The 14,568-nt window shown below is 54.9% G+C and overlaps 1 protein-coding gene across 8 annotated transcripts in view; it reads right to left on the reverse strand.

Moving 5' to 3' along the window:
* Window positions 1-14,568, reverse strand: part of AXIN1 (axin 1) — a 68,196-nt gene that overhangs the window by 16,971 nt on the left and 36,657 nt on the right. For 4 of the 8 annotated variants that reach the window (XM_063654729.1, XM_063654727.1, XM_054453620.2 and 1 more), the window contains exons 3-4: window positions 10,694-10,834; window positions 4,532-4,628 (exon numbers count right to left, since the gene is read on the reverse strand). In XM_063654729.1, the coding sequence (XP_063510799.1) occupies window positions 4,532-4,628; window positions 10,694-10,834 (238 nt within the window). The remainder of the gene's footprint in view (window positions 1-4,531; window positions 4,629-10,693; window positions 10,835-14,568) is intronic. The other 4 variants (XM_063654732.1, XM_063654731.1, XM_063654730.1 and 1 more) reach the window with 1 other exon arrangement.

Raw genomic sequence — 14,568 nt, forward strand, 5'->3', positions numbered from 1 at the left:
CTCATCTCTACAAAAAAAATTTTTTTTTAATTAGCCAGGTGTGGTGGCACCTGTGGTCCCGACTACTTGGGAGGCTGAGGTGGGAGGATCGGATCACATAAGTCCTGGGAGATCAAGGCTGCAGTGAGCTGAGATCACACCACTGCCCTGCAACCTGGGTGAGAGAGTGAGACCCCGTCTCAAAATAATAACAATACATCTGCAACGTATTTTATAGTAATATACCGTACAGCTTTTTGTTTGTTTTTGTTTTTTTGTTCTTGTTTTTGAGACAGAGTCTTACTCTGTTGCCCAGGCTGGAGTGCAGTGGTGCGATTTTGGCTCACTGCAAGCTCCACCTCCCGGGTTCACGCCATTCTCCTGCCTCAGCCTCCTGAGTGGCTGGGACTACAGGCACGTGCCACCATGCCCGGCTAATTTTTTTGTATTTTTAGTAGAGACGGGGTTTCACCATGTTACCCAGGATGGTCTCAATCTCCTGACCTCGTGATCCGCCCGCCTCAGCCTCCCAAAGCGCTGGGATTACCGGTGTGAGCCACCACGCCTGGCCCTGTGTAACTTTCGAGGGTACTTCATTTTAAATTTCAAACTTCAAAACAGCTGCAAAAATAGAACAAGGAATTCCCATCCACCTTCACCCAGATTCCCCAAGGGCTCATATTCTGCCATAACTGCTTTATCATCCCCTCACCGGCAGGCACATGCGTACACACACACGCCCACACACGCACACACACATGCACACATACAGGCACACTCACTTTTCTGAACCAGTTAGAGTGTATTTAACAAAAGCAAGGTCGCTCTCATACCTAACCACAGCACAAATATGGATGGTTAAAAAAACTGACCCTGATACAATCACATCATGTGGCAGATCTTATTCCGATTTTGCCAGCTGCTCCAATAACATTCTTCATGGCAAAACATGTTTTAAAATCCAGGCCGCCAGTGTCTAAGCCACGGAGGGATGCAGCCAGGGACAGCTCCCCTGTGACAAGCAAGCAGGGTGGTAGATGGGAGGTGGGACCCTCCGTGTGTGTGGCCTTCGTGACCTCCTGCCGTGGGCTCTGTGCACCCCAGTTTCTCGTCCACACAATGAGAGTAGAAACACCACCTAAACAGTCTCACCTCAGAAGGATGGAGTGAGACTGGACACAAAAGCCACACAAAAGGCCTCCTCCGGGCTCACATGCTCCATAGTAGATGGGGCTCAGAGACAGGCTGGCCCTGGAGCCACAGGCTTCACTTCAACCAACACGGAGTATGAAGGGGCCAAGGGCACGCCCAGGACACTGGGTGATGCCTCAGAGCTGGGAAAAGTCACTGCTGGAGTCTGGGCTGTGCCCAGCGCCAGGAAGGGGTCTGTCCTGGAGCCAAGGAGGAGCGTCCAGTGCTTCTAGAAGATGATGAGGAAGGCTGGGGCTGGCACCAGCAGGGATGTGGGCCGGTATGTCCGGGTGTGTGGACAGCAGGGCGTCCACACAGATGGCAAGGAACTAACAAGCCGCCCTTTCCCGCTGCACCCGGGGCCTGGAGGCTGGGTGGCTGGGGGGCCATGCTGGCTTTTCCGTGCCCAGTGCTGGGCAAGGCGCAGATGTGGGAGTGGCACACACAGGACTGGGAGCTGCCAGTACTGCAGGGACCACGGCTGCTGTGTCTGCAGACAGCCAGAGGCACAGACAGGAGCGCTCATGGTCCAAACAGTCAGCACCACAGAGACCAAGAGCAGGACGAAAAGCCCATCATCAGGCCCAGAGAGGAGCATGGCTGAGGGGCCAACAGAAGCACTCAGGCTGCCACGCAAGCTCCATAAAGACTCCAGGTGGCCCTGAAGGCTGCATCACCACGGTTCTGAGAACAGCAAAACTGTCAGAGTCATCAGAATGGCACCTTCTCCAGCTTTAGAGGAACAGAAAAAAATATCATAAAGGAAAAAGCCAAGTAAATGAAAACGTGAAACTTCCAAGTAATTGCAAAGGCTAAAGATGAAGAGGCCCCTTCCCGCAGGGGAGGGATTCTGGGACCAGATGCTGTAAAGCCACGGCCCCCAACCTTTTGGCACCAGGGACCAGTTTTGTAGAAGACAATTTTTCCATGGACAGTGGGGTCAGGGGGATTTTCGGGATGAACCTGCTCCAACTCTGATGGTCAGGTGTTAGAGTCGCACACGGTACACGCGGCCTGGGCCTCCGTGGGCGCAGCCACAACAGGGTTCTGCTCCTATGAGCATCTTAGTTGCTCCCCTCCTGCCGTCCCTGCTGCAGAGCCATGGACCCACCAGAGAAACGGCATAGCTTTTGCAAAACCAAGGCCCTCAACAGAGCAGAAGCGGGCGGTGCAGCCAGGGCACGTCCTGCTAGCCCATCGGCTTCCTGGGCCTACCCCCGCCTCTGCTCACCACCATCCTCGGGTCCAGTTTCCCAGTAGCAGCAGTGAGCAGGCCCCAGGCAGCTGTGCCCGTGATGTGGGTTTCTCACTTGGGCCTCTGGCTGAGAGACCTCCCATTGAAGGTTCCAACCACAGCCCCGCCTGACAGGCCACACGGACCTGATGCAGGTTCCTACAGAGCCTCCGATGAGGTTGTTTGCTGCAGACGGTTCACATAGAAACACACACTGCGGCCCCCACCCCACCACACAAGGGCCCTCTGGGGGTGCGGAACGCAGCAGGGCCTGCTCCTGCCCTGTGCCTGCCACCTCTGTTGGCTTTCATCTTCCTGGAGACTCAAATGTGACCCTCCAGGACCTGAGGGCTCCGTGCTTCCCTCGGTGACCCTCCAGGACCTGAGGGCTCCGTGCTTCCCTCGGTTCTGACGGCGACACCAGGGACTCGCCATCGGCCTCCTCTTTTCTCTGTGTTGCATCCTGAGAGGTCCTTCCAGGTCCACGTTCCAGGCACCAACGCACTCCTCAGCTTTTGTCCTTCCTGGCCCTTCTGAGGGGAGGTGTCTGCCTGACGCCCCCTCATCCAGAGTCTGTGGCGTGCACTTTCTACACACAATGACTCTGACCAGCACCCCAAAATCAGGGCACCCCTGTGGACAGAAGCCTCCCGCAGGCCTCAGGCCACTCAAGCCCCGTCCTCATGGGCACAAGGGGCCGGCCCGGGCCTGTGGTTGCTCAGCTGTCTTGTCCTCGGGCCTCCTTTGTCCCAGCGGCTCCGCGGGTTCTTGACGTTCAGGACCCATGACTTGAAAATCAGAGGCCGGTGGCTGTGCAGGAGCCCTCGACTTGGGCTGTGACCTCATTATAGCTTTGGGCCATGCCTGGCAGGCAGGGCCCCAGATCTTCCGCAGCACACGCACGCACCCATGCATGCACCCACACACAGTCTACAGTGTCAGCCAGTTAAGTAGACACCATCAGCGCCTAGTTTTAGCCAAACCTGAGTCAAGGGTTGGCTGGCATCTTCACAGAAGTGAGAACAAACCAACATCCTTTCTTTTCAACCATAAAGAAATTCCTGACTTGGAAACTGATGTCTGCAGAAAAGCTAAAAGGCTGAGAAATCCTGACCAAGACTGTGTCAATGCTCTTAAAATGCCTACTTCCCTCCACAGACACTCAGATGGTCACGTGGGTCAACCTCAGACACCGCGGCTAACAGTGGGTTGCGCAGTGGCTCACACCTGTAATCCCAGCACTTTGGGAGGCCAAGACGGGCGGATCACGAGGTCAGGAGATCAAGACCATCCTGGCTAATACGATGAAACCCCATCTCTACTAAAAATACAAAAAATTAGCCGGGCATGGTGGCGGCGCCTGTAGTCCCAGCTACTCGGGAGGCTGAGGCAGGAGAATGACGTGAACCCAGGAGGCAGACCTTGCAGTGACAGCAAAACTCCAATCTCAAAAAAACACAAGAAAACGCTTTTCTCATCTTCCCGTAACATCTTTCCTGTTCAAAGTCAACCCATTAAAATAAGGAAAGATCATTAATCCATTCATCAACGCAGGAGTGTTCTGTAGATGGAGTCAGGCTGTGCTGGGCTCCAGCCGGCACTCAGCTCCATGACCTGCTGCCCAGCCAAGCCCCCATGCCCGAGACTGGGCAAAGGTGCCATTATTCTATGCAACAGCGAAAGCCGAGGCAGCTTTAAAATCAAGACGTTCACCTGAAGATGACCACTGTTCAGCCACAAAAACACCAAGTTTTCCCCAAGGGCTGTGCAGGGGCCAGGCCTGGGCTCTGAGTCATGAGAAAGGCTCAGAGCTCCCCCTCTTGAGGAGAAGCATCCACCTTCACAAGGCAAGACACTTCTTGCCACCAGGGAGGGTGTGGCCTTGGGGCGTGGGGGCTCTTCTGAATGAACAGCTCCCTCTGGGCCCTAAATGCTGCCTGAGACTTGATGTCCCCTGCCGCCCTCAGGGACTGGCCACTTGCAGATGTTGCTAGGATCACACGCTTACGCCTAGAGGTAAGCCTGGCTCACGGGAGGCCAGGCGAGCGCCTTTCCCGCGGACCAGTTCACCAGGCCCACGGTGAGTGGGGAGGACGATGGGCTGAGGGCCGCAGAGCCGGTACTTACAGGAATGTGAGGCAGGGGCACCCGCCCGTTGACCTGCACGCTCTCCTGCATCTCCCTGCGGTACTGCTTACGGATCCTGTATGGGGGGATCCCATCCCTGTCCAGGAGAAAGAGGCAGCCGTTAACTCAGAGAGGAGCAGGAGGGCCAGCACCGTGCCAGTAGAGCTCCCGGCCCCGACCGCCGGTCAGCAGGCAATGGTGATGACACCCGTGAGCCACCACCGAGTCACGTGCACACAGGTGATGCAGGCACCCATGTGTGCACAGGGGAACATGTACACACAAAGGTTCACACGTGATGGTAAAGCCCAGGTGCCCAGCCACGCGCCCTCCCAGCTGGTGTTTACTGGGCACCTCCACAAAGCCTCCTTGTTGCCCGCCTGTTCTTTAGGGCCTGACAGCTAAGAGTGGTTTCTACATTTTTTTTCTTCTTTTTTTTGAGACAGAGTCTCGCTCTGTCGCCCAGGCTGGAATGCAGTGGCGCAATCTCGGCTCACTGCAAGCTCCGCCTCCCGGGTTCACGCCATTCTCCCGCCTCAGCCTCCCGAGAAGCTGGGACTACAGGCGCCTGCCACCACGCCTGGCTAATTTTTTTGTATTTTTAGTAGAGACGGGGTTTCACCGTGTTATCCAGGATGGTCTCCATCTCCTGACCTCGTGATCCGCTCACCTCGGCCTCCCAAAGTGCTGGGATTACAGGCGTGAGCCACCGCGCCCGTCCAAGGTTTCTACATTTTTAAAGGTTAGGGGAAGAATCTGTGACAGGGACTGCACGTGGCTGCAAAGCCTCACATATTCACTGCCAGCCCTGCACAGGAAACGTTTGCTGGCCCCTGCTTGTGTCCTAGACCACGGTGCAGTGTGCCTGCCTTGGAGGGCATTGCTAAATGGACCAAAAACATTTCAAGGTTGCACAGTGGGCAGCCAGGACAACCAGTGCCCCACGGAAAGATAAGAGATGCCAAGGCTGCACACTCTGCTTCTCTCCAGGAGCTGGCAGGGCAGTGTGGTCTCTGAGGGAGGCACAAGGTAGCTCTTTCGCAACAGGTTTTCTTTTATTTTTTTCTTTTTTTTTTTTTGAGGCGGAGTCTCGCTCTGTCGCCCAGGCTGGAGTGCAGTGGCACAGTCTCGGCTCACTGCAAGCTCCACCTCCCGGGTTCACGCCATTCTCCTGCCTCAGCCTCCTGAGTAGCTGGGACTACAGGTACCCACCACCACACCTGGCTAATTTTTTGTATTTTTTAGTAGAGACAAGGTTTCACTGTGTTAGCCAGGATGGTCTCAATCTCCTGACCCCGTGATCCGCCCACCTCGGCCTCCCAAACTGCTGGGCTTACAGGCATGAGCCACTGCGCCTGGCCTGCAACAGGTTTTCTTTATGAACCCTTTAGAAGATCTTAAAAAACAGGTAAGTCAGATTATACATGGTCTGAATAATTACCCCAGGGTTAAGATAACTCACACACAACCATCCTTCATGAAAGCCCTCGCCCTCTCCCAGCTATTAGAAAAGCTGCCTTCAGGCCAGGCGTGGTGGCTCACACCTGTAATCCCAGCACTTTGGGAGGCCGAGGCGGGCGGATCACAAGGTCAGGAGATGGAGACCATCCTGGCTAACACGGTGAAACCTCGTCTCTACTAAAAATACAAAAAATTAGCCGGGTGTGGTGGCGGGCGCCTGTAGTCCCAGCTACTCGAGAGGCTGAGGCAGGAGAGTGGTGTGAACCTGGCAGGCGGAGCTTGCAGTGAGGCGAGATTGTGCCACTGCACTCGTCTGGGGAACAGAGCGAGACTCCGTCTCAAAAAAGAAAAGAAAGGAAGAGAGACAGACAGAGAGAGGAGAGAGAGAGACAGAGAGATAGGAAGGAAGGAAGGAAGGAAGGAAGGAAGGAAAGCTGCCTTCGGAAGCACGGCAGCTCCAGGGATCCATGCCGCACCCAGGGGCCTCCCAGAGCTGCCAGGAGACACAGGACGACTGGAGAGAGTGCCCGACCCAGGGCTGCGTGGCAGACACGGCAACTCCTGAGGCGTCCTCGGCTGTCACCGCACCACTGAGTGCTGTGAGCAATGGTGAGCTAAGTCCAGGTCTGGCTCAGCCACGGTGGATGTCAGGAACAAGTGAATCTAAAACTCACCTAACACTTGCCTCGCGGTTTGTTCAAGTGTCCTGAAGCCACCAATCTACTGGTTTCTTAGACATGATACTTGGATTGGGTAACCTCCACAGGCCTCTGTGGATTAGACACTGTCCCCACATCTGTGTCCACAGCCCACAGCCTCTCGAGTGCCATGTGGAATGGTTGTGAGCTTGCCGCCAGCACAAAAGCTGAGCCCAGCTGCCCCACCGGAATGATGCTCTTCACCTGTCCACTTTTTACCTCTGATGTGCTTTCAAGTATGTGTAGCAATTTTCCATTCCAAATTGTTTAACACTTCAGTACAAACCAAGACGAACAGAATATCAAGGAAAAAAAAATATCTATTTATTTTAGGTCCTCCCTTTAGGAAACATATGTCCCTTTTCTTGGAGAGAATTAGGAGACTTTTTGAGAAAACTGAGTCGGCAGGTTACTTTTTGTTGTAGTAACACAGTTTTGGGGAAGAGGGAAACCAGATGCTAGGATGCATGTCAGGCGCTCTGTGGGCTGCACTACACCCAACCACCTGGCCCGAGGCTTCAGGACCATGGCAGGCACTGCTTCAACTCCAGTAACCTCATGTCAGGTGCTGCTGAACATTTTATTCTGAAGATTCAAAACTAAACGAGGATGAAAGAAACCAGGAGAAGCCACACACAGCAGCTCTGCCCGGAAGGGGCAGGGAGCTGCCCCCGCACCACCACAGTTACCTGGGGAAAAACGAAGGGGCCAAGACCTACGGCAATGTGGGCTGGCTGAATCTGGTTCAGAAATAGAATCTGACAACTTGTTCTGCTCGTCTGAAATTCAGGTTTTGGAAAAATGTTTAAAGACAGGCAAATGAAAAGAACAAACCAGCCGGGCACAGTGGCTCATGCCCGTAATCCCAGCTCTCGTGAGGCTGAAGTGGGTACACTGTTTGAGCCTCAGAGTTCAAGACTACATAGTAAGGCCTCGTCTCCACAAAAATAATAATAATCATTAGCCGGGCGTGGTGGCGCACGCTTGTAGCCTCAGCAACTCTGAAGGCTGAGGCAGAATTGTTTGGGCCCAGGAGACGGAAGCTGCAGTAAGCCAAGATCGCACCATTGCAGTCCAGCCTGGGTGACAGTGAGATCCTGTCTCAAAATGAAAAGAACCATAAAAATGGTACATAGAGTGGGACCATCACTTAAAACATATTCATAAAAAGATGGGCAGAATCACCAGCAGGTGAGAAGTCCCTCTCTCCTCCTTCTCCAGCCCTATCCAGATCTTCAGGCTTTCCTCATGGAGAACCCAGCTAAGCGGGAAAGACATCTGGGACACCACTGGCCGCAGTGGGGATGGGGGGTGGCGGTCCGCGGGCTTCAGCTGCTCACAAGTTCATAGCCGCTGGCCTCCTCCAATGCTGACGCTGCTGCAGGGAGACCCTGGTGCCTACGGCTCGGCCCCAGCCCTGGCTAGGATGGCTGGTGGGCGGGTAGCGTGTGGCGCACAGACCAGAGCTGGGAAGGTCTGAGCTTCATGGGTAACCAAAACTCCAAATGACCCCCACAGGCTGGCAGCCAGTGCCCTACTGCGACAAGACTGTCGGCATCATCTAACGCCTGGGGTTACATAGGTCCCGAAAAGCCAGCTGCGAAGCACAGGGGAAGAGGTCATAAAACAAGCACGTTCCTACACATGGGGTTTCCCTGGACAATGAAAGAATAAGCTTCTGCCTGTCACCTCAAGGGTCACACATGTGTAGCCCAGGCCATCCCTGGGCCACTGAGGCCCTGGCCTCAGCACAACTACAGCATCTTCCCTCACTCCTGCTCCCAGCCCCTTGCCAAGTGGGTGACGGGGACAAGACAGGACCCTGTACTGCACCAGCGTCGGCAGAAACGCCACCCTCAGGGACGACATCACTCGCCACAGCCAGTGGTGAGGCAGCTGGCCTGTGCCTGTCTTTAAGCTGAAATCCCAGACTCTGAAAACCAAAGAGCAAACTCTAGCCTGGGCAGCCTACAGACTGTCTTAGGTTCACCCTGGATCCTTCCTCGTGGGGAGGTCCCAGCAGCCCTGGTCAGAGAGAGCAGCAACCGACACAAAGCTGAGCCCTCACTTGTGCTGCTTGGAGGACAGCCTCTGCAGTGCAGCCTGCCTGCATGTCAGACGCACTCTCACTGAGACCTGGGGAGCCAGGAAACGCTTTCCCTGAAGACAAAGCCCAGGCATCGCTGGGTCAGCACGAAGCCCCCTCTGAGCTGGCCATGCTCTGCAGCAGGGTGGAACTTAACACGCTGCCATCCGAAAGAAACAGGGTGTCTGGGGCAGGACTTACACACTGCTGTCCTCAAGGGACAGGGTGTCTGGGACCGGACTTACACACTGCTGTCCGGGAGGGACTGGGTATGCGGGGCGGGACTTACACACTGCTGTCCGTGAGGGACTGGGTATGTGGGGTGGGACTTACACGCTGCTGTCCGTGAGGGACTGGGTATGCGGGGCAGGACTTACACGCTGCTGTCCGGGAGGGACTGGGTATCTGGGGCGGGACTTACACGCTGCTGTCCGGGAGGGACTGGGTATCTGGGGCGGGACTTACAGGCTGCTGTCCGGGAGGGACTGGGTATCTGGGGCGGGACTTACACGCTGCTGTCCGGGAGGGACTGGGTATGCGGGGCGGGACTTACACGCTGCTGTCCGGGAGGGACTGGGTATGCGGGGCGGGACTTACACGCTGCTGTCCGGGAGGGACTGGGTATGCGGGGCGGGACTTACACGCTGCTGTCCGGGAGGGACTGGGTATCTGGGGCGGGACTTACAGGCTGCTGTCCGGGAGGGACTGGGTATCTGGGGCGGGACTTACACGCTGCTGTCCGGGAGGGACTGGGTATGCGGGGCGGGACTTACACGCTGCTGTCCGGGAGGGACTGGGTATCTGGGGCGGGACTTACACGCTGCTGTCCGGGAGGGACTGGGTATCTGGGGCGGGACTTACACGCTGCTGTCCGTGAGGGACTGGGTATCTGGGGCAGGACTTACACGCTGCTGTCCGGGAGGGACTGGGTATCTGGGGCAGGACTTACACGCTGCTGTCCGGGAGGGACTGGGTATGCGGGGCGGGACTTACACGCTGCTGTCCGGGAGGGACTGGGTATCTGGGGCAGGACTTACACGCTGCTGTCCGGGAGGGACTGGGTATCTGGGGCGGGACTTACACGCTGCTGTCTGTGAGGGACTGGGTATGCGGGGCGGGACTTACACGCTGCTGTCCGGGAGGGACTGGGTATGTGGGGCGGGACTTACACGCTGCTGTCCGGGAGGGACTGGGTATGTGGGGCGGGACTTACACGCTGCTGTCCGGGAGGGACTGGGTATGCGGGGCGGGACTTACACGCTGCTGTCCGGGAGGGACTGGGTATCTGGGGCGGGACTTACACGCTGCTGTCCGGGAGGGACTGGGTATCTGGGGCGGGACTTACACGCTGCTGTCCGGGAGGGACAGGGTATCTGGGGCGGGACTTACACGCTGCTGTCTGTGAGGGACTGGGTATGCGGGGCGGGACTTACACGCTGCTGTCCGGGAGGGACTGGGTATGCGGGGCAGGACTTACACGCTGTTGTCCGGGAGGGACTGGGTGTGCGGGGCGGGACTTACACGCTGCTGTCCGGGAGGGACTGGGTATCTGGGGCAGGACTTACACGCTGCTGTCCGGGAGGGACTGGGTATCTGGGGCAGGACTTACACGCTGCTGTCCGGGAGGGACTGGGTATGCGGGGCGGGACTTACACGCTGCTGTCCGGGAGGGACTGGGTATGCGGGGCGGGACTTACACGCTGCTGTCCGGGAGGGACTGGGTATCTGGGGCGGGACTTACACGCTGCTGTCCGGGAGGGACAGGGTATCTGGGGCGGGACTTACAGGCTGCTGTCCGGGAGGGACTGGGTATGTGGGGTGGGACTTACACGCTGCTGTCCGGGAGGGACTGGGTATCTGGGGCGGGACTTACACGCTGCTGTCCGGGAGGGACTGGGTATCTGGGGCGGGACTTACACGCTGCTGTCCGTGAGGGACAGGGTGTCTGCATCGCTGGACAGGCTCTGTTGCTCGCTGTCGTTGGCGCTGGTGGCTGGGGCCAGGGCATACCCGGCATTGACATAATAGGGGTTGACTGGCTCCCGCCAGGATCCATACCTGCAAACAGGCAAGCAGGGCACGTCAGTGACAGCCTGCCAACAGCCTCTCATTTTACTCCACATTTTCATGTTATCTGAATATCTCAATGTATTAATTAAAAACACAAGCAATTTGGAGAAAAATACGGAGCATGGAGAAAAGACCAGCATCTCCACCTGTCCTCTTGTCCCTCTGTCCTTTCCAACGGGATGCATTAAAGCGCCAGGCATCTTTGCAGCTCTCTCTGATTTTAGGCGGGGGCTTTGGTGCACACACAGAGCATCCACACATGATCAGATCTCTCCTCTGATTTCAGGCACACACAGAGCATCCACACATGATCAGATCTCTCCTTTGATTTCAGGCACACACAGAGCATCCACACATGATCATTTGGGTTTGTTTTCCGTGCACGGCACTAGAAATGGGACGCAGATGTTCTGCTCATTCCGAAGTGCGCATCGGGAGAGGACACTGAGTTTTGATCAGGATGAAGCCCTCGGGATTCAGCTCAGACATCTCTGCACCTGTGCCCAAGTCCAAGCATGGCCATGGGACTGATGTCAGGGCCGGTATGTGACAGTGTGTGTGGGTGGTGTCACCTCCTGTCCCCCTACCTAGAGCAGAGGTTCCTCCTCTTGTTACTGCAAAATTAGCCGGGAAATGACACCTTTTTTCAATCTGCATTTCCCTGATTAATGGTCAGATTGGCAGTTTAGGGTATTTGTCATTTAAACTTCTTCCTCTTTATCTGTTCATATGGTTTGCCATATTCTATGGAGTGGATTATGAGTTTCTCGGTGATTTACAGAAGTCTTCAAATAGCCTTGTTATTAATCTCTGGCTATACACGCGAAAAACATTTTCTCCCTAAACGTCATTTTTCTTTTTAACATTGCTCAGGTTGATTTTGGTCAAACAAAAGTTTTTCATTTCTATGAAATCAGACAGGCCGGGTGCGGTGGCTCATGCCTTTAATCCCAGCACTTTGGGAGGCCGAGGCGGGCAGATCACGAGGCCAGGAGATGAGACCATCCTGGCCAACACAGTGAAACCCCGTCTCTACTAAAAATACAAAAAACTAGCCGGGCATGGTGGCGGGCGCCTGTAGTCCCAGTTACTCGGGAGGCTGAGGCCGGAGAATGGCGTGAACCCGGGAGGCGGAGCTTGCAGTAAGCTGAGATCACACCACTGCACTCCAGCCTGGGCGACAGAGCGAGACTCCGTCTCAAAAAACAAAACAAAACAAAAAAAACAGCCTGACCAACATGGTGAAACCCCATCTCTACTAAAAATAAAAAAATTAGCCAGGTGTGGTGGCACATGCCTGTAATCCCAGCTACTTGGGAGGCTGAGGCAGGAGAATCGCTTGAACCCGGGAGGCAGAGGTTGCAGTGAGCTGAGATTGCAGCACTGCACTCCAGCCTGGGCGACAGAGTAAGACTCTGTCTCAAAAATAAAATAAATAAATCAATAAATCAATAAATCAATACATCAGATATTCCAATCTTTTCCTTTATTTATTTTCTATTTTGGAAACACAGTCCTTCCTTACTCCAAAATCACAAATATATTCTATTTTTCTTTATATGCTCCAGTTTTTTTTAGACCTTCATCTGAAATGTGTGTATACAAAATCTAGGCCAGTCCAGCAGAGCCTAAAGATAAAAAATAAAATAATAAAAAATAAAATCTAGCTCGCTCCGTCACATCAAAATGGAGAGCCAGCTGTCAGCATTAAATACTGAATAATCCATCTTCTCCTCAATAATTTTAAGCGCCTCTCTCCACCACATCTAACTCCTGTCACAGGCATGTGCCCCTTCCAGGTGCTCTGCTGTGCTGCCAACCAACTGGCGTGTGGACTCTGCAGGGTCCCTAACTGCCAAGGCCCCACAGTGTGCCCTGAGGCTGCCCCTCCCTCCTAGCGGCTGCCCCCACTCAGCTGTGCTTTCCCTAGTTTCAGTTACTTGCGTTCAGCCAAGGTCTGAAACTAGGTACGCAGAGAGCGGTAAGACTGCAAGAGAAAGAGACCAGCTTTACAGGGTGTTTATCACAGTGCACCCTCACAGTCATCAGCCTCACAGGGGGTTTATCACAGTGCACCCTTACAATCATTCCATTTGATTCACATTTGTTTTTAGTCTCTACTGTGCCTAACTTGTAAGTTAAATTTGATCAGAGGTGTGTTCCCAGAGGGGAAAACAGTATATACAGAGTTCAGCACTATGGCAGTTTCAGGCCTCCACCCGGGTCTTGGAATGTGTCCCCCAAGGGGTGATGACTACCTCAGTTGGATCTCCACAGGTCACAGCGACACAAGATAACCAAGACACCTCCCAAGGCTACCACAATGGGCCACCCTGCATGTGCACGTGGCCGGAGGAACTGCCATGTCGGAGGTGCAAGCACACCTGCATGGGTGACTGTGCACCTGCGCATCAGAGTCCTTGGTGTGGAGGGAGGGACCAGCGCAGCTTCTAGCCGTCCACCTGATGAGCAGAACCTAGGGAAAGCCCCAGTTCTACTCACGCCAGGAAAGGCCCTTTCACAAGATGGGAGCGGGGCAGGCAGCCCGGCACCTTGGACTCTGGTGACATGGGATGCCTGGGGAGATGAGCTAGCACTGCGAGCTGGGGACAGCCTGTGGCGCTGGTGGGCGGGGCCTCCCTGCACGGGGCCATTTCCCCTGGGGCTGTGGCCTCCATGCACTCCGGAGGGCATCGCATGGGGCCAGAACACACAAGCAGGGCCTTTCATATGAACACTGCGAGTGACCGTGCTCAGCTGCTCGGGAGGCAGGTGCAGGGCCCCGTGCCACAATGGAAAACACGGTTCACAATGTCAGGCCCCTGCCAGCGCCAATGTCCGAGAGTCCCTCTGACCCACCCACTGTGGCTTGGTCGCTCACTGCAGGCCACGGACAGTCACGACCAAGTCACGGCAGCCTCAGGCTGACAGCAACCATGGGGCCGCTCTTGGGAAACAGGTTCTCTGGAAACACCGACCACCAGTGGCTGGCCTTTGTAAGTTTGGTTCACTCCTCGTCTCCTCTCCGTACCTGACATAGAGCAGATAAAATGATACCAGCCTGCAGCTTCAGGCTCTTTGCTTTAAGCATCATGCAGTATTTATAAATGACACCATTATTCCTCTGATACTTAAAGCCACAGCTGCTCAGCAGCTACTGATATTATCATTCTAACAACCACTGCAGCCAACCTCAGATCTCAGATTAAGTACTAAAGTTTCCCCGTTACTATGAAGGAACACTGAACTTTGGTAACTTTCTATAAACATCTATTTGGCCAAATAAAAACATTTCAAATGGAAGAGAGAAGGCCACTGCCATGCAGAAGTTTAAGAAGTCTACGTCCACAGCACATGGCGCGTCTGCAGCCCACGGCACACGGCATGTATGCAGCCCACGGCACATGAGTGCATCTGTAGCCCACGGCACACGGCGCATCTGTAGCCCACAGCACATGGCGCGTCTGTCTTGGCACGCACTGGAAGCACGTGCCCTGCCCTCCTGCTGCCATGGGGCTCACACCTGTCCCGTCACTTAGGAGCCACATACAGCAGAACGAAGCCTTCTGTGTTCATGTGTCCAATTCCAAATCCTTCTCCCACTCTGACTTCCCAGGTGTGCCTTTCACATTTTTGGAAAACCTGTTTGTCTTTAAAATGAGAAGCAGGAGAATTGCAGGTTTCCCATTTTCCACAAGCTCCAGCACATAGCAAGTTCCACT

Source organism: Pongo pygmaeus, chromosome 18, assembly GCF_028885625.2.
Source record: "Pongo pygmaeus isolate AG05252 chromosome 18, NHGRI_mPonPyg2-v2.0_pri, whole genome shotgun sequence".
Lineage (NCBI taxonomy): Eukaryota > Metazoa > Chordata > Mammalia > Primates > Hominidae > Pongo > Pongo pygmaeus.